The sequence below is a fragment of the Anas platyrhynchos genome, chromosome 1 (genome assembly GCF_047663525.1).
Source record: "Anas platyrhynchos isolate ZD024472 breed Pekin duck chromosome 1, IASCAAS_PekinDuck_T2T, whole genome shotgun sequence".
NCBI lineage: Eukaryota > Metazoa > Chordata > Aves > Anseriformes > Anatidae > Anas > Anas platyrhynchos.
Window position 1 is genome coordinate 16,681,448 of NC_092587.1, and position 19,737 is coordinate 16,701,184.

The window sequence follows — 19,737 nt, forward strand, 5'->3', positions numbered from 1 at the left end:
TCAGAGCTGCTTTGGTTGTCAGGAGCACTTTGGGGGTGTTCCTTGGCTGGCAGGGGCAGACCTGGATGGGTGGATGAAGAATCCTGGTGTCACCCTGTTAGGGCCAGTTCCAGGCCTGTGGTCTCACCACTCCCTAACAAGCTGGGTGTTGAGCTTTCTGATTTATGGCACCTCTGGTCATTCACTGTCCATATTATTAGGTGGAGTGGTAATTCTTGCTTTGGACACTCATTGAGAGCTTGCAGTATTATAAGTGTATCTTACCTACTTTTGTAGGATAGAAAATTAGAATTGCATGTAAATCAGATTAATGGTTCTGTCTTCTGCTTGCTTAGGCAAAATTACTGAAATTGATATGACCTATAACTGTAGCATAGGAATTAACAATTTTTCTTTGAACTGCAACCTTGCTCTTCATCTTGTACATCTGTTATGAAGCTGTCTCTTTCTGTTCTTTGGAATGCAGAGACTTTGGTTTAATTTGGGTTTCTTGGATAGGCTTCTTTTTATGGCCAAAGATCAAGCTCATGTGAAGATGAGCGCTTAATACCACTATAGAATAACAATTTCTCTGTTCAGGTATTTTTGGTCTTCATTCTGCTTCCCAACGTTTCTCTCCTCAACCCCTCTCCCTAAAAAACTCATCCTCAAAGCTAATGCCAACAAAGAACCAATCCTCAGAACCCAAAAAGCCAGCTCCAAATGGTGGTGTACTTGGACTTTTGTTCTCCTTTAAACTGGCAGGCTGTTATTCATCTTTTCCTGATGTTAAAAAAAATAATCAAATTTCTTGTTTTTTCTTTCAGCAGTCCATCTGCTTTGCCTTGCAACTATACTTAATGAAGCTTGTTCCTGTCCAGCTGTGTTCTGTATCACAGCTTCGCTGTGTGTCATGGCAGAGCTGTTTGCGGGATTCTTATTTTCTTCTCTGTCTTGTGTATTCTTGGATTTTCTTCAGAATCCAGCCGTGGCTTTTTTCCAGTTTTTGTGACATAGTTCAATAGTTCTTTGACTTTAGAACTGCTTTCTGATTTCTGTCCTCAGTGCATCATCGGCCAGTGTCTGCCTTTGTGGTTAACAAATCTCTGCCCAGACCTAATTTTTTATCTTGAATGGACAATCCTGAGTGCTTCTAATTACTAACCGGAAATTTAATATCATTGAAATTCATGAGTCACTTATTTAATATCGGAGAAATTCATTTGCTTATGACGTATCTTTCCCATTGAATCCCTTGTGTTTTCGGTGACAGCATGCTCCTGGTATAGCTGCTGTGCTAACCTGTGGTACAGAGTTCAATTTGCACTTCACCCTGTCTCTTAATCAGTGTTTATAGTCTGTACAACTTCTGCTTTCATTGTTACTTTAACACTTCGTTTCACACCAAACTCCGGTAGTATCATATTTTTTTTAGTGTTACTGCTCTTTTGCTCATCCCATATTCTTCCAGTGCCAATAAAATCCTTTAAATGAAGAACAAGGGAGGAATTTATTTGGATGTCACCAGATTCCTTGGAGTTCTGTGTATAAGCATGCTTTTGGGCTTCTTCCAGCCATGCATATTTATGTTCAGAAGTACTGTGGGCTTATAAATTTCTTTGAAGGCATATGATGATTCTGCTTACGTTTTGCTTAGACTGATACACTCTGCTTTTCCTGATTTTGATATAGTGTATACCCTTCATATGTATCCTAATAAGCCATGGAAGAATAGTACATTTCTACAGCAAGTTGCCAAGTAAGGCAAAAAGACCGGTATTCTTACTATATTCTTGCTTTTTTGCAATGCAGAGAGAGAAGTAATAGAAACAATAGTTTTATTCAGCGACTCTCAAGCTGATAGTTAAAAATGAATTGGTTTTGTATTATGGAACGAGAAAACTGCTACAACATTTCATACGATGTCTACTTGCTTCTTGAGATAAAATTCTTTCCTGGGTTAGGACAAATCTTTTAAAATCAAAACATAACCAAAGAATAATCATGTTTATAAATGCAGTCGATATTGATTTTTTTTTTTAAATCATTGGGTAAGAAGAGTAATGTGACAGTGAAATTGCCCATGTTGCAAAGTAACTTGATGCTTAGGATCTTAGCTTTTTCTCTCAACTTTTACCTTTACTTCAAGGTAAAATTTTCTTGTGAGGAGTTATAGCAGAACTACTGTGTTGGAAGATAACTAAAAATAATGAAGCTCATGTGAGGAGAAAAAAATAACCTGCAAAATTTGTTGTCTAGACTTCATTTTTAGAAGCCCTGTTGGCGGTATGGTGTTTGTAAGTTACTGATAGAAACTAGCCCAATCTGGAGAGAGGTACTATGACATCAAGAGTAACTGCATTAAGCTGTATCTTTTATGTCTTTAATGGTTCAGTGTATTTAAATGTTGTTTGGTGACATACTGACTTTGTGCAATAGCATGGCATTGTGAAACTGAATACTGTAGGATTTAATTTATCTTGATGCTCAGTATATTTCTAAGTAATAAGCTTTTCTGCTGTTTCTCTACATTTACTTAGACCTATACCTCTAAATATAATTTGTATTGGTAGTAAAAAAACCCCTTGATTTATATATATGTTCTTGCATTAGCAAGGTGTCACCTTGAACACCTTGTATTTTTTTTCTTCTATAGGAAAGATACAAATCAGCTCATTTCAAACAAAACTATAGAATCCACTCAACAAATTCTTATTTAGTTACTTTATTTTGTGCTTGTTTTTTCAGTAATTAGGTGGACAGGATATTTCTAAACGCTTGCTCGAAGTGTAGAATTTGGAAAACATCTCATATTCACATAATTAGTTAACTCAAGTATATAGAATTAATTGAAAAAGCGTATAAAAAACAGGTTGGTTTTCAGCAGGATGATAATTTGAACTTGTGCAGTTTTTACCCTTATTTTCTACTCTGAGGAAGAAGAGGAAGAGCTACTGTCTCAAGTTGATACCTCATAAAAATACCGTTTCTTAGGGAAAATGTCAGGCATCTTTTTGTCTTTACATTTTCAAAGATTTTTCTATAGCTTTTTTCCCCACGATAAACAGATTTCACACAAACACAAAAAGTGTGAAATCTCACAGATTGGTTTAGTTGGGTATACTCTCTGATGAGCAGCTTTCAGTAGAGGAGTACAACATAAAGAATGAAAATATAACATTGAAATAAATTCCAGCATTCAAAAGTAAAGTATCATTCTGCTTATGTAACTGCAAATCCCATTTTTAGTGATCTATAGAAGCACATTATGCAGCAAAGCTGAATACCTCTTGCATGTTAATATAAGGCATATATATTAAAGAAATTCTGGGAAATAATCCAGAAAGGTGCCTCATCACGTAGTGCTTGTTCCCATACATAACCCTATGGAAAGTAATTATCCGGTGTCTTACGAACTCCATAAAATTGCCATATGTTTTGGTTTCATTGGACTTCATAGGAAGACATAATTAATGTAAACAACATTGTGATAATTTGAGTATATCTGTGTATGTTGATAATAATTTTCTTAGTTCTGATAAAATACTTTTCTTCTAATAGAAGAATTACGGAAATTGAGTTGGTCTGGAATTCCCAAACGAGTTCGTCCTATTGCATGGAAGCTCCTTTCAGTAAGTTTTATTTTCCTCTTTGCGTTTAAAAGTAATAGCTTTCTGCAAGAATTGCAAATAATTTTGCTTGACTTGTAATCCATCAGTGATACTTGAAAACGTTCTGTCTTGCTGCTGAATTGTAATAAACGTTCTGTTCTTTGCTCAATTTTAACAGGAATTTGTCAAACTGAAAGGAGGGGGATGAGAAGCACTAGTAAATCATGTCAGCTGAGCATCTTTATTTTCAGACTGGCTTTCTCTGGAAGCAGGGCTTATGTGTTACGTTGCCTCTTTCAACCAGTTTTGATGGAACAGTGGCAAATTCAAAGACAAGTGAATTCCTACAGTTTTCTTGAAAGTAGGCACACAGTGAGGAAACAAAGCCTATCAGTGTCCTACAAAAGGCTTCCCTCTGCCTTCACGTTAAAATAACTACTAGAGACTGCTCACACAAAGGATTAATGCATGTTGAGGAAAAGCTATGAAGGGAGCTTGTGTTTGACTATTTTTCTGAAGTGGTTTAAGATGAAGAAATCTGAACTGCTGTGATCAGTTACCTTATGGCATTGGCTCTCCTGGTCTTAGGCTTGTGAGTCAGTTAAGGGGGCCAAGCTGATTGAAAAGCTGATCACTTGTTTGTAGGGTGGGTTTTTGGCTAGCTGAGTGCCCTGAACCTCAACTGGTGGCAGGTGGAGTTTGGGCATGCAGTAGCTTGGGAGCAGGTTGGCTGAAATACCGAGGAGCAGCACACTGGGGTGCTTCAGGCAGGATTCAGAGAGGAGCTTATGGGAATCTGGGATTTGCTGAGTTTGGTGTCACAGGAATGGGTTTTGTTATTTCATTGTTTGCACTGCATTAAAAAAAAAAAAAAAAGTGTTTTTTTTTTTTTTGTAAAAATACAGTGTATTCCTGGTAGTATTTTCCACATCAATCTTCTTAGCTATAATCCTTGCCGTGGCAAGTGGTTGTGCAGTTCAGCTGTTCTTTGTACATGGTTGAGAGAAGATCTTGTGAAGATGTTTTTATTAAAAAGAAGCAAAAATCGTGTGCTGTCTACTCTCCAGAGACTCTGAAGATACTTTATCAGCAAATCTTTTTGCATTTAAGAACTCTTTAAAATTCTGAGTTATACACACAACAGTTTAACACTGTTGAATTTTTCAGAGAGTAGACTTAAATAGCTTTGCTTTTTATAGAGTAATTCAGCAGGGACTGTGAAGTATTTACTTCACATTGAGTTTGATTTCCAGTGACTGAAAGAGTCTGTCTTGCTGATGAGATCCACTAAATTTGCAGCTTATGCTAAATGTGGATACAGCTTCTTAATGGCAAATATTCAAATATTCTGTCGTAACTGAGATTAAGCATGCAGTGTACAATTTATTTTAGTTTTGTTTCCAAAGTTGTCCAAGGTTGAACACTTTTTTTTTTTAAAGGATGTCTGTGCTGAAATAGCCAAAAATTTATGGCTAACTCAAAATGGACTTTAAAACCCAATAAACATGGTCTGAACTTTTGGGTAGACCTGTGCGGTGTCAAGAGTTGGACTTGATGATCCTTAAGGGTCCCTTCCAACTCAGGATATTCTATATTCTATAAACTGAAGCATAAGAATAGGTTGAATTCTGATTGAGGGCACTGAGACAGAGGCTTAGAGAACTAAATTACGCAAAAGTTAACTACAGTCACGTTACGTTCTCGCTTTCAAGTGAGAGCATAGGCTTCTGGTGACCTTCAACTTCATCCGATAAGTTGATTTAGTTTAGTGTTCCTGAGATTCCCAATGCAGATAAATTTCTAAGTGAAAAGTACAAATTTCTTTGTACTTCTGTCTTTACGGCTTGAGTTCAGGATCATTCCAGTTCAATTCTTATCTCTGGATGTCTTGTAACTCTGTAGAACTGCACAGGTTATTTTGCTTTACTCTAACAATTAAGTGGGTTTTATTTTCAAGACACTTCCAGAATTGTTCTCAGCTTTTCATATGTAGTTCTTGCCATGATGTCTTATCTGCTAAGTGGTCCTTGATTAATGCATTTTGGAAATGTAACAACTAGTCATTAGGTAATCATTAATTTTCTGTGCTTTAAGGCAGTAGCTTGTTTCATATTTTTTCTGCAATAGGGAAGAAAAAGTGCCTTGGATATTTGTGGTCATAAGCTCCATGATGCTTTTTCTAATATTATTTATTTTTTAGTGTCATGAGTTGTTTAAATATATGTTATTTACATCCCAGATAAGAGGGGTAATGTGGTCATCTTCTGTGTTGAAAGGTGCAATGGGAACTGCTGGGAAAATGAATACACAAAAGCAGACTTAAATTTTGCTTTGCTTAAAGATTGGTTGCAGAAGTAAAAGAAAAAACATACAGTCAAAGCCAAAGCATAACTTAGAGCTTAATTAAGGCTGGTTTTGTTTTGTTTGGAATTGCTCGGAGTTTTTATGTCAAAAGCCCAAAAACCGATTTATTCGGGGGACTGATTATCATTGGTAATATCTGAGGTAGAAAGTATTTGTCTAATTTGTTAAATCAGTATTGAAGTTGAAATTCATCAAATGTGGTTTTAAAAATTGTTGAGTTAAGGTGGTGTTTAGTCAGAAGGGTAAGAGTGTTAAAATATTTTAGGAAAACAGTTTTTCAAAGCGAAAGTATATGAAAATCAATATAATGCTGAGGGGCTATTGCTGTCATGTCTACTGGTAACAGTATGTAAACATGCATGATTTATTTCTAAAATATAGAAGAAAATCGGGCATTCTGTACCTAAACAGCAAGCAGAACTATTCAGGCCCACTGCTCTTTTGAATACCGAAGCTAAATATATGGTTACCTTGGAGAGAAATTAATGAATAAACAGATTAAACTCTCTACCAATTTATGCCCAGATGATATGTTGCAATCCTTTCCAACTTTTAAAAATAAAACCTAATTTGTAAAGTGAATGGGAAACGGGACACGTCCAATTGAAAGATGGCTTCGGTCTTTGAAACTGAATAATGGCAAAAAGTCTGTTGCTGAGAAAATATTGGTGTCCTTGGAACAATCACATTTGATCTCGCAAATGAATTATTTTCTAATGGGGCTAAGATATGCTACAGGAAAAAAAAATCAAACCATTGAGAATGAATGGGAGGCTGAATTCAATATTTAACTAAATAGAAAGCACTGGGACAGGATATTAAATGTCAGACTGAATCTCGAGGCAAAAGTTAAGCTGATGCGATTTAGAAATACCCAGAATCAGATGTAAGACAGTACATCTTAAAAGAAATGGCTTGCCAAAGTAAGTACCTGTTAAACTATCCGGAATGTAATATCGTTTGCACTTAATCCCTTGTTTTCTTAAAAGAAGAAGAAATTGTGATACACAGTATAACATTTAAAATTATTTTAATGCAGACATCTTTACAAAAATCTATTGATGTTCTAGTGTGGTGTATTTTTTTTTTCTTCTGTTGTTTTAAGCAAAACAACATGGAGTTGCAATATGATGTTTTGTTGCCGTAGGAGAGTAATGCACCCAGTGTATTTATTCCTAATGTGGTGTTTAGTTCTGTTGTATAATCAACAATTTTAGAATGTAAGATTTATCCCATTTTTGCTTGTTAAGGACTGTATAATAAAGTTGTTTTGGTAGTTAAATGCATAGCATCTTATTAGTTACTTGCACTGGCTGTGACTCATTGTTTAAGTGCAAGTCTGTCCTCCACTTCTAGTATCAAGTTCCGTGATGTTATGAGGATTTATTTATTTATTTTTTAAGGAAACATATGGCTGACAAATTCGCTTTCTCTCTTACACTAATTACCATTAGTATGATGACAGCTGAAAATGTGGAAGGATAATTTTTGTAATACTGGCAAGAAATAATTTAATTTGACTTGAATAGTCAAGGAAGATACATGAATCTTTTTTCTTAGGATGGCTAGGTCTCTTAATCCCACTTATGTTTAGAACAATTTTTCTATGAAGTATTTTTTTTTTTCAAGCCTGGCATATATAAAATATGAATTCCCTTTCTTTTTTGTAACATTATGTTTGAAATCAAGCTGCATATGAGAAAGTATTAACTATTCTTGAATGTTCAGGAAACTTTTAGGCAGCCAGGTACATGAATAATGGTGTTTCTAATATGTTCAGTTTATATAATACTGAACGTTTAATAACATCAATGATATTTCCTTTCTTAAAATGCTGAAATGATAACTTGAGACTGCTATTTTGAAATGAAAGGTAGGCTGAGATCTCAGAAATAGGGATCAAACTGGACAGAACAGGAAATAAGAATGGATTTTTTTGGAAGAATGGGATTTTGAGGTAGATATGAAGATGAGTTCAACGAAGAACAACTCAGATATACATTAAGTGCAAAACCTATGTATCTGACATTGCTTCATTACCATGCCAATACTTTTGGAAAAATAATATTTATAAATTGATTTTAGGAAAAAAACTAGAACTGTATAGCTTGCATCTTTATATCTAAGAGCCCGGTTACTGATGTATGTGCCAAAACTTCTCACAACCTGTTGAGAAAATGAAAACTTGAAATTATTTTTTTTGTGATCTAAAGGAGTGAGATAAACTACCTCGAATATTTTAAGGCTTTAGAATAAATACTCTGTTGTATTATGAGGTTAAATCTAATTTAAACATAAGTATATTGGCAAATGTATATCATTCCTACCTTAAAGCAACTGAGACACGTTTTGTTAAAAATTGAATAAAATTGCTCCAATAAGACCCATGTGGGAATGCAGAAATTAATGAACTCATGTTGCATTGCATTTTTCTGAAATTATTTGTTTTGACCTTTTCTCTTTGAAAGGCAAACATCTAAAATTCTTGATGAGAAATTGCTTTTTAAAGGTGAAAACCTTGGAATGTGTTCTTAAAAAAAACGCACTTTTGTATTCAGTTGGAATGATTAGAAAACTGATTTGCTAAGGTATTATTCAGATTCAAATCGGACTGCATTGTACTACACTTGTTCATTAGCTTCTCTGTTGCATATTATCAAATGCTAACTGTGCTTTTTGTGAAGCAAAGAGTAATATCCTTCTCATTTTACTTTTTTATTTTTTCAGGGTTATCTTCCTGCAAACGTGGACCGAAGAGAAAGCACTTTACAAAGAAAACGGAAAGAGTATTTTGCTTTCGTTGAGCAATACTATGATTCCAGAAATGATGAGAGTCACCAAGATACCTATAGACAGGTAGAACACCTACTGAAGTGACTTCTACCTACATGAGATCTGTTAAAGAACTTGAAGAAATTAATTTTGAAGTTTGCTATTGTTTTTATATACTAAATCTTACTTCAGTCAGCTTTCCTATGTTTTAGAAGCAAAATTAATATTAATCTGTTTCAAAATATAAAATATTTTGGTCTGACACTTAAAATAGTGGATTTATTTGAAAGTCGGCTTTTGTCATGCCATGCTGCGTGGCTGTACCACATGGACATGCTTCAACATTCAAGCATAACGGGGTTTTCAAAGCATTCATCTCCTCAGACCCTGCTTCAAATGAGTGAGAGGATGTGACAGAGGATATCTAACTGATCCTTACTGGCTCCATACTTCTGCTTAAGAAGTTGAAACTGTGTGGTGTGTAATTACGATAGGTGTGTCAAAATTTCTTGCCTCCCTGGATAAGCAGATAACTCTTCTTCAAGTTTTATATTAAACTGATTAGTTTGTATCACTAAATATAAACTAAGTTATCCTACATTAGCCTTCCTTAAGAAAGAGTAAGTGGTTATCTTTCTTCTGCTTCAAGCCTGATCTTTAGTAGCAAGAAGTATTCACAATGTCTGTTGAACATGGCTTTACATACGTGTGATGTTAGATGTAGTTACACTGAGGAAAAGAGTATTGCCAACAAGACCATAATTTGGAAGCAGTCAAAATTAATGTAAGGATCTTAAAGCATTGCGGGGAATTCTATGTTGTTTTTTGTCTGATTAATAGATTAGATAATAATGACTTAAAGATTTGGTCCTTTATTTTTGAACTACAATAAATTCACATTATTCCTAAACTAGTGAGATAGGGTATAGCTAACAGTGTAAAACCACAGGATTTTTTTTTTTTTTGTTATTTAAAAAGCTTTTTTGTTATTTAAAAATTGTGCTGTTGTCTCCTTTTACATGATTCTTGTTTCTGTCCAATTAGATTCATATAGATATCCCACGCATGAGTCCTGAAGTTTTAAGACTTCAGCCCAAAGTAACAGAGGTAAGAATTATATTTAAATAATGTGTTTTTAGGTCACCCATTTTATTAATGAATCTGGTATCACATTAAGTAATTTGACAACAGTTACTATTTTGGCTTGAGAACTAACATAAAGTCCAAAAAATGAAAATGCGTAAGTATAGTACATAACTAACAATGAAGGCATGAGTAGTAACAGGAAAAAAAAAAATCTGCTTTGATTCTGTTGGTTTCTTCTTCTGTTGTGTACTTTTGAGTCTTTTTTCTTTTTTGCCTTCTATATATGTTGTTAATGTTTTTTTTTGAATTAATTCAGAGCATAGTTCCTGTGGTTCTCTGCATTTGTCAAAATCATTCAAGATCTGGAAGCTTTTACCATGAGAGTATTCCACTTAAGAAATTATCGTATGCTTGAGTTTAGGAAAAGTTGTTTTGAATTTGACGCTGTGTGGAAATAACTCATTATTAGATCATTTTAAATCAATTTTAAGTATTTATTTTTATGGGAGTTGTGTAGATTGGGGAGGGGACAGTGGGAGTTGGGAAGAGAAGGGTATTGTTGGAGTGAGAAGCTAAAAGACTGAGAATAAATAGCGTCACTTGAAAGAGGGGGAGAGAGGTATTGGAGGTCTTCCCACATATAGTTCAGTCAAGTTTGTTGGACTTATGTGTTATAAATACTTTATTTTAATAAAGATTAGTGACTGTAATCTAGGTTTAGTCAATGTGATTAGTCAGAGTGCAGTAGTCTGTAATTTTATTTTCAATTTCTGTGTTGTCTTTAAATGAGTTTGATTGAATAGAATAGTGTAAGCCTTTGCATTTTCCCTTCTATGCTTGCATTGTATGGGAGAAGTAATTTCAAGTATACAAGATTGAAAAATACTTTATAAAATCGTCCCCACCTCTTTTATTGGTTAAAGAGAAACAAAAGCAAATTCTAAGAAGCTTTCCTGATTAAAACTTTGGGGGGTTTTGGAGTTCCTCTGAGGTGGCAAAACATATAAGAAATTCAAAATCTGCATTTAAGCTAATGAATTCTTCTTTTATGTATATGAATACAGTTCTTACTTTTATGATGAATGAGAGTTAAATTCAAAGGAGAGTAATTGATAGGTAATGACAACTCTTGAGATGTAGTGGTTCGTACTAGAAGTTATTCCGGTTTCTGTTGCTGGTTTGGAAATCAAGAAGGAAACCTTTTGGGAAAGTGACCTTTTTAATGAGTGCTATTTGAACACAGTGGTGAGTGCTGTATAGAAACTTAAATCAGACTGCCTTTCAGGTATTCAGCGCTCATTTTTTTCTATTCAAAGCAGTAAATGAAACTTCATGAAAATGGGTAGGAAATTGAAAACACTATTTCAGTGTGTATTTGTTGAATTTCTGATTAGATGCATTTGGGGATATTAAATCTGGTATGCCAATTATGAAGCAATCCTTGCAGCTTAATAATTTGATGCTCAAAAAAAAATTTAATAACCCTTCCCTATACCTTAGTTTTCACAGCTGGATTTTAAAAGTGCTTTGAAATCCATAGGCATCTCAGTTTGCAATGCAAACTATGTATGTTATCAGGTTCTGAGGGAGAGTAAAGTTGCTATTACGAAATTTGGAGCTAAGCTAACAAAAATTTGAAGTGAGATTGAACAGAAACAGTAAAAGCTTCATAAACTAAACTTCCTACTGTGTCCATTCAGGGCACGTCTCTTGCGAGTGGTCTTGAAGCCTGAGCATTCGCTGACTTCTGGGGTTGCAGCAAACTCTACCTTGGGGTCTTTACAAAGTCTTTCCCTTTTTATTAGTTCTGAGGCCTGCTCTTAAAAGTGATGCAGTCCTTTTGTTTGATAAGCTCTCCTGCATCTGCCCTGCCTCCCTGCCCACCTGCACTCTGGCTTTTTGGCAGACCTTCCAGAGAAGGAGCAAACTTTCTTTCACCTCAGAAGATTATGACTGTCTGAGTACCAGTAATCAGAGCAAAACACACAGCAGCTTTCACTGTGCTGCTCATTTGCAGCTTTCCAAAGAAACGTAGCACTTGCAGAACCAAACAGTTAAGAGGAGATACAACCTGATGCAGACCTAAATTGTTTTGGACATATGTTCTGTGATTCTTCTGCTTTGTATTCTTCACACGTTGCCCTTCCCATAGTCAGACTGTCTATGTTGTGGCCTTTGGAGCTTTTGCAGGTCCTAAGCTATGTATGGTTAGAAGAACTTAGGGGATCGGGCTGTGTGGTAAGGGAGGTGGTTGCCTGCTTTCTACATTCCTGATTTTTCAGATGTTTTATTACCCAGCATACCTGCCTCTGAATTCTAAAGCTCTATGCTGCCATATTAGGCAAACGTAACTCTTACAGAGATTTTATTGGACATGTTATTAAAAAAATGTACTTATATTAAGTACTTCTTTCTGTTACCTAGCAACAAATGGGATACTGTATTGATAAAATATTGGTCTCAAAGAGATGAATGGTCATGGAAAAATGATTTATTATTTCTATATCATGAAGAAAGGAGTTTTATATTATTTGAAAAGCTCCAGTGAATAAGTGCTGCTCTGTTGTAACTACTGTAACTGAATTATATGCAAGGCTGGTTTTAACATGTGCTAATACCCTGAAAATATTTTCTTTTAAATAACTGAGAAACTTAATTAACATTGGCAGTTAATTATGAATACAATCATTCATGTATTCTTTTATAAGTGTATTTTTATACTTGTAACTCTGTGATATCAAAACTGCGCTTCTATACTTTTCCAGTATCTTGTTTAAAATGTGCTCACCACTTGATAAATTATCTGATGGTTTCTTTAATTCTTTTTCAGATCTTTGAAAGAATTTTGTTTATCTGGGCTATACGTCATCCAGCCAGTGGATATGTTCAGGGCATAAATGATCTTGTAACTCCTTTTTTTGTAGTCTTCGTTTGTGAATATATAGGTAAGATTTATCATAATACTGAATTATGAATTGGTACTGGTTTTAGGACAGCACATTTGTTTTAATATGAAAATTTGGATTAGCTAATCATAATTAGAGACATGAATTCTATTATTATAAATATTTGTAATTATAAATCTGTATGGTTCTCTTAAATACACACTGACAAGCAATTTTTGTGTAAATAGTCAGTAGAGTTTCGGTATTTTTCAGATATATGTCCAAAAAAATGCCCATAAACAAACCTACCCAACCAACCAAACCAACCAACCAATCAAAAACTATCTGTTGAAGTTGCAGGCAGAGTTGTGTTTGTAGATAAGGAAGCTAACAAAAGAAGGGCAATCCGGCATTTTCTTTCATCTTTATTTCTTAACTGCAGATATAGTTAAGAAGTGCCTCATTTGTCACTCCTGATCCTTTTTCATCAAATTTCTCTCCTCTAATTCACAAGTTTTTGTGAAAAATTTAAATAGCATGTATGAAATGACCTAAAAAAAAACCAAACAAACACTGAAACAACAACAAAAAGAAAACAAACCAGCTTAGCAAAAAAATAAGCAACCCAACAACCATGAAATAAGGAAACCTTTTACTGAGTGGCAGGAAAATGAAAGGAAGGGGAACCTAATAAAGTGGATCTGTAGCTGAAAGAATGGCAAGCTGGAACTGGGGACTGAAAATTAATGCATCAGTAATCAAATTTCCTTAGTTAAGGACTTTGCTCTTCTGGGGTTGTAATACCAGTAGTAGCATAAATAGATGTATTTCTGGTGAGTGAATTCATGTGATTGTATTTTTTGCAAACTTTCCTATTTAGAAAACTGGTTAAATGCTCATCTCTTACTAGAACGTTATTGATGTTTTGCATTTATAGGTTAGTATTTAAGTTTTTATGAACACTAAGAGTACGGCTAATCGTTAGCAATAATTCAATTGACATTTAACAACAATTTGTTAACAATTTGGATATAACCGTGGATGTAAAAGATATAGTAAGAATGAATAGTAAAAATGACAATCTAGTCTGAATTAGAACTATTTCCTTACATTTCTTTTTGTTGTACACACATACAATGAAAACAACGCAGATATGTAATCTTGAACAACATGTTATCTTGCTACTTCAGTGAGTCTATATATAGGTGATTCTTCATTTCCTACCTTCTCTATGCAAGGTACCATTGGTGTCTTAATCCAGACTGATTAGATTTAATGAAGGACAGATTATCCTTGAGTGGATGAAAGATTATCCATCGTTTACGTGGCAACACCTCTTGCTTTGTTCATTTCTTGTTTCATAGGGGGACATTTCATTGCTAAGCAACTAATGAGAACTACTGCTGTTTACTCCCTAATCATCTCTTAAGTAGGGTAGGAGCCTACTCCTGAGAGTACTTGCAGTTTCTGCCTTTTCCTCCCTCATTTGACAGATAATGAAAATGTTCTTAATGATCCTAGAACAGTAGGATCTCTAGTAGACTTTAGGGTTGTTAATTGAAATAAGAAGCTCAAATGAGATGTGATTAGAGAATTGATATTCCATGTTAAATAGACCATTTAATTAATATGGTAAATAAGTTTGTCTTTACCACCATCTTACATTTGGAGACCCTGGTGATTGTTAATGTACTTGCCAGCTTGTCAGTATTTTCATATCAGAGAGCAGAGCAATTCTGGTAAATTTCCACTGAAGAAAGACAAAACTCGAAGACTAACAACTGTAAAAAAATGTATGCCATTGAAAATGTGTAAATCTCAAAAATCTGTATTCTAACAGTAAATTTAAAAGCTAATATCTATCTAGTGAGAACATTACTGAAATGAACATATTTTCTTGAGTATAGTAGTGGTCCTGGCTAAGCACTAACAGTGGTTATTTCCGCAGTAATGTACAGAAAACATTCCAAGATTTGTCTTTAAATGGTGTTTTGATTTGAGTCTTTCTAATACAGTCAAGTTGCACTGAGTTATACATTCAAGTTAAAATGAAGAGTGTATTTTACTGTAGACTTGAAATGGGGACATAACATTTCTGAGGTACTTCAAAAATCTTGAGGTTTGTAATAAAATTATAGAAGCATTCAAAACTATATGAACAGTTTGTATGAATTGTGCTTAAATAATTCAGGTAAAAATAAATGCAGTATTGCAGGTTTCCTGGCAAAGTGGTTAATCTATTAGTGTATTTAATATTTGTTCTATAAATAACCTGTTTTCCCTTAGATTTTTTTTCTTTCTTTTTTTTTTTTTTTTTACTAAAGTTCGTATTTCTTGCTCTGATTCTAAAGTGAATGTTGGTATGCTGGAACCTTATATTGCTTTATTTGTTGCTTTCCTTGACTATTGATTTTTGAATTTTTCTCAGTTTAACTGAAACCTGCATGTAGCAGTTCTGAATTACTTGGGTCTTGATTGATCTTGTTGAAAGAGATAAAAATGTTTACTTGAGCTTTTTCTGTAACAACAAAAAAAAAAGGTTGTAAGGTTTAGTAAAGATTTATTATAGGTTATTATTATTAATAATGTCATTAATGATAAATCTGTGCTGATTGGGTCATTTCACAGTACATCCTGATGGTGCTTACACACAGTTAGTTGTGGCTCAGACAGTTTTATTGAGAGGAAAGTTTTGTTTATTTTATCTTTTTGGCAAATATGAGAGACCTTAATCCTTAATCTCACGGAACAACTGTGACATATTTATTCTGGTGATGGGAATCTCTCTGCTCTGCTACAGACATTCAAAACCCAGTTGGAAAAATGTCACTGAAGAACTTCTAAAGATTGAAATGACGTGTGGAAATGATAACGTATTTGCGTAGTGACATTTCTTTCATTCAAATATGAATGCCAAAAATTAGATTCATAGATATTTTTTATTATAAGGATCAAAGTCATAGCTGTTGTGATGGTTTATTACAGCTTGAAGTACCTAATTTTAGTATGTGGTTTCACACATTTAGAATAGGTCAAGTGACTGAATGTAGGAATTGAATGTTTTAAATGCTGAACGTTTTCTTTCAACCTTTCCAGCAGCGTAAGTGTGATGAAGGAGCAATTTGGTAATATCGTACTGGTTCCCCAGAACTAGTAAAGGTAGAATACTGTAATGTTTTCAGCAAGATAAACTTGGTTGTCAAACCCAGTCAAGATAGGCAAATATGGTAGAGTTAGACTAGCATTTCTGGTATAAATTAGGGGGAGAAGGAATTAGAAACGTTTTCTGTTTGTTTTTTGTTTTTAAATACCAGGTAAGCGTGTATGCTGATCTCACTTTTTTTTCTTCCATTGAAAAATGCTAGAGATTATTAACTTATTCTACCATACTAAGCAACTTCTTGGAATTTTGAACGTTACATTATCACTCCTAACCTCTTACATGACATCACCATTATAAGCCACGTTCTTAGAACAAATGCAAATTACTATTAGGGCAGTTTTCCTGGAAGCTCCGTGTCATTGTAACATACAAGTTTATATCAAAACAAATCTCATCCATGTGGATAATTTCAGAAGCACTTCTGTTAATGAGCTAAGATATGCTATGTGACTACTGGCTGTTTACTGATGTAAGGTAGACAAAGAAATTTTGTGCTGGATTTGAAGTCCTCTTTCAAGCTACCACCTGTTGCTCTCTTTATATACCTTCTAGTTGCTTGGAGTTCATGGTGATCTGCAGGATCTAAATTGTTCCTAAATATTGCGCTGCACAGCTGCCTATGGTTTCTTGCTCATGGAGTCAGCTACATTTTTATCGCATGTAATGTTTCTGTAGTACATTTGCATTTCAGTAGTTCACTACTTGTGTGTGTATCTATAACCACACAGAGGACATGGATTTACTCACCATCCACAGAGACAAAAGCTCGGGAAAATCGCCGTCATAATAAGGATTTGTGTGAGGGCACATGGGATAAATGGGGATATGGTAAATGGGATGGCTGTGTGAGATCACTTTGCGACCTCTAGCAGTGTTGAATCAAGAGGGAATTAGGAGTTAGTAGCAAGTCAAGGGCAGAAAATTGAACACTATTATAGCATTTTATCAGTTTATGTTGGATAAAGAAAGTCAAGAAAAATCAGACTGCTGAAGACTGGAATGGTGATAGAGATCTTGGCTACAATCTTCTTGCAGTAGAGGAGCTTGAGAGAATTTGAGGATGCTCACAAGAACTCAGGAACCGAAAACTTTGGAAATGGGGGGTCTTACACTTGTAAGTATTTTTCTTGTAATCTTAAATAGTTTTGTAAAAGGCGTTAAACTCAGTTTTGTCACCCAGTGTATTTTTTTAAATTTATACTGCCGTGACATTAGCCTGAAATAATTACTCCATAAATCCTAATGGATTTGGAAAGGGATTTAGCTCCAGACCAATGTTACTGTGAGAACATGAAGGTTCATTGGGACTTCTTCATGTTTCTTTCTATTCCCTCTCATAAGTCACAACGTCTTTCTTGTCTTCCATGTCACATTCCCTTCCTTGCCAGGCTGGATTAGGCCTTGGCCAATGTGATCCTAGGGGGTGGAGTCCTTGCCAATGGTAGAGGGGTTGGAGTTAGATCTTTAAGGTCCTGTACAACCCGAGCCATTCTATGATGATTCTGTCCTTAAAATGAGAATTTGTACTGATCATTGCTTTCTTTCCTTACTTTTCAGCATAACTGCTGAAAATAATTAAATTTTAAACCATTTATTCCGAGTTTTTGTAGTTCATTGAATGCTGTATCTAAATTCCTGATTTTCATAATATAATTGAAGTAATGTTTCAGAACATTTGATCATGGTAGTATCTGAGGTAATTCCTCAATGTTTATTTATAGGGTATGAAAAAGATGTTACTTTATCAGAGAGTTTTTTTCCAGAGTTGTAGTATTTATGTAGTAAATAAATCTGTTTAGAATAAAACTGGATTTCTGAATAACGAGGCAGTAAACCAGAAAACAAAGGGTATTAATCCAGTGACTCCAGATAGTTATTAGAAGATTTTTCCTGTACTTATGCAATTAGAAAGTAAATTTTTAACATGCATTGTTTTCCTTACAAGACCAAGGTGAAACCTTGATTGCTGCAGTATTTAAAGTAATTTGAGATAATTAATTCTCCTATCTAAACACCTTTCTTATTTAATTTCACCAATTTAGTTGTCACTGGAGAATTACAAATAGGGCTTGTGCATTGGGTTTTGAGGTGATAAAGTGGAAAATACATATTTGTAGTTATTCTGTGAACTATAGAGGTATAATTGAAGTAATGGGATGCTTCCCCCATCCCTCTCATAGGCCCTCCAAGAAGTTGAAGACTGACAGAATCATCGTTGCTCTCTTCAGGTTTACCAGGAAAGAAATACTGGAAAACTTCTCATCACAGAGCTCTCAGGAATATGAGGAGCTTCTTCAGTTTGAGAGATGAAAAGAATGTATTTTCAATTTTTGTACACACTGGAACTTATCTCTTATCTGGTAATTTTGGCTTTACACTGTTTAACAAGGTTCTGATGTTTTAATACTTTTTTTAATACTTTTTTGTTCAAATAAATACATTTTTGAACAACAGCGTATTAAAATACTTTTATTTACACATTTGATTGAAATGATTTATGAGACTTAAACTAAATTTATGTAAAAGCACTGACATGTGAAGCATAATTGACATTTTAAAATCTTTTTTGCAAGTTGAAAGTATTAAGAAAATATTTTCTCATTTTTCCTCATTGTAAAACTTTCATGAAAAACTATTCAAAATATTTAAATCACTCTTCTATCATGTAAAAATTCAATGCCATGAGTTCCATTTAATCACATTAAATTTTCTATCCTTAATGCAAATCACCAGTAATGTAGTTTGCACATACAAAAATGTATTACAGTGCTGCTTCTTGACAATTTCTATGACATTTTATAGTTATAGTCATTGTATTAAATGAAATCGACTGAAATTGTCATAAACATGACCTATATTTTAGGAAATAGTCTTGGATAATTGAGTGAAATATTGCTATCTGTGTGATTTAGTGGATAGTGGGATGGTGGCAGCCAAGAATGAAGAAAGCTCACACAGTCTTGAAAATACTGACAGCCCTATTCTTGTGCAGTCTCCCTCCTTGGAGATCTTCAAAGGCTGCATGGATGTGGTCCTGGGCAAGTGGCTCTGGGTGTCCCTGCTTGGGCAGGGGTGGGAGCAGCTGGCCTCCAGAGGGCCCTGCCAGCCTCAGCCATTCTAGGATTCCATAATTCTGTCTTCTGCGTAAGTCCCTAAAACATCGTATGTTTGCCTCAGTAAAGATCTACAACATACATAATCAGGTCAGAGATCTGAAACGTTTGACTTACCCGTCAATTCTTGGTGAAGCACTTCTCTCGTCTGTACTTTGACATATTAAAAAACATTCAGTATATGCATACATGCTATATATACGTATAAAACTGCAGCATGGCACAGAAATTTAGTGTTATCTCAGGTTGATGTGAGATCAGCATTGTTCACTTCCTTAGCTCCTAGGAGTATGTTTCCCCAACTCTCATCCAGTTGATAAGCCAATATCATCCAGTGAATGTATTTTGGAAGTGGTGCAGAACAGCTGAAGACAGAAGATTGTGATGAGTAAAGTAAGCAGAATTTGAATTTGTTTTCAGATGATGATGCCACCTTCTTGCTTTGTAATATGGAAAAGGAGAACAGGCTACTCAAATAAGCAGAGATGTGTTGTGCATGTTCACGGTGCTGAGGTCATCATACTTCTATATCAGTCCTCTGTGTGTACTGTCTGGCATCTGGAAATGATGTTGAAGCAGGGTCCTAACAGGGTCCTTCCTAACTCCGTAAATAGCCTTTATGGAGTTAAATTGTATTTTATCCCGTTTCTTTCTTATGGTTTGGCTTGTTCTGCTTAATTTAGGAGCTTTGTGAGACCTCTTAGAGGTCTTACTTCTTCCTTATTTTGTATAATATCGGAGTCCTCAGTTGGACTCATGTATAT

The 19,737-nt window shown here is 34.7% G+C and overlaps 1 protein-coding gene across 1 annotated transcript in view; it reads left to right on the plus strand.

Annotated features, from left to right (window-relative positions):
- Window positions 1–19,737, plus strand: part of TBC1D22A (TBC1 domain family member 22A) — a 169,627-nt gene that overhangs the window by 26,049 nt on the left and 123,841 nt on the right. The window contains exons 5-8 of the mRNA XM_072032932.1: window positions 3,541–3,611; window positions 8,682–8,810; window positions 9,771–9,833; window positions 12,643–12,757. Of these exons, the coding sequence (XP_071889033.1) occupies window positions 3,541–3,611; window positions 8,682–8,810; window positions 9,771–9,833; window positions 12,643–12,757 (378 nt within the window). The remainder of the gene's footprint in view (window positions 1–3,540; window positions 3,612–8,681; window positions 8,811–9,770; window positions 9,834–12,642; window positions 12,758–19,737) is intronic.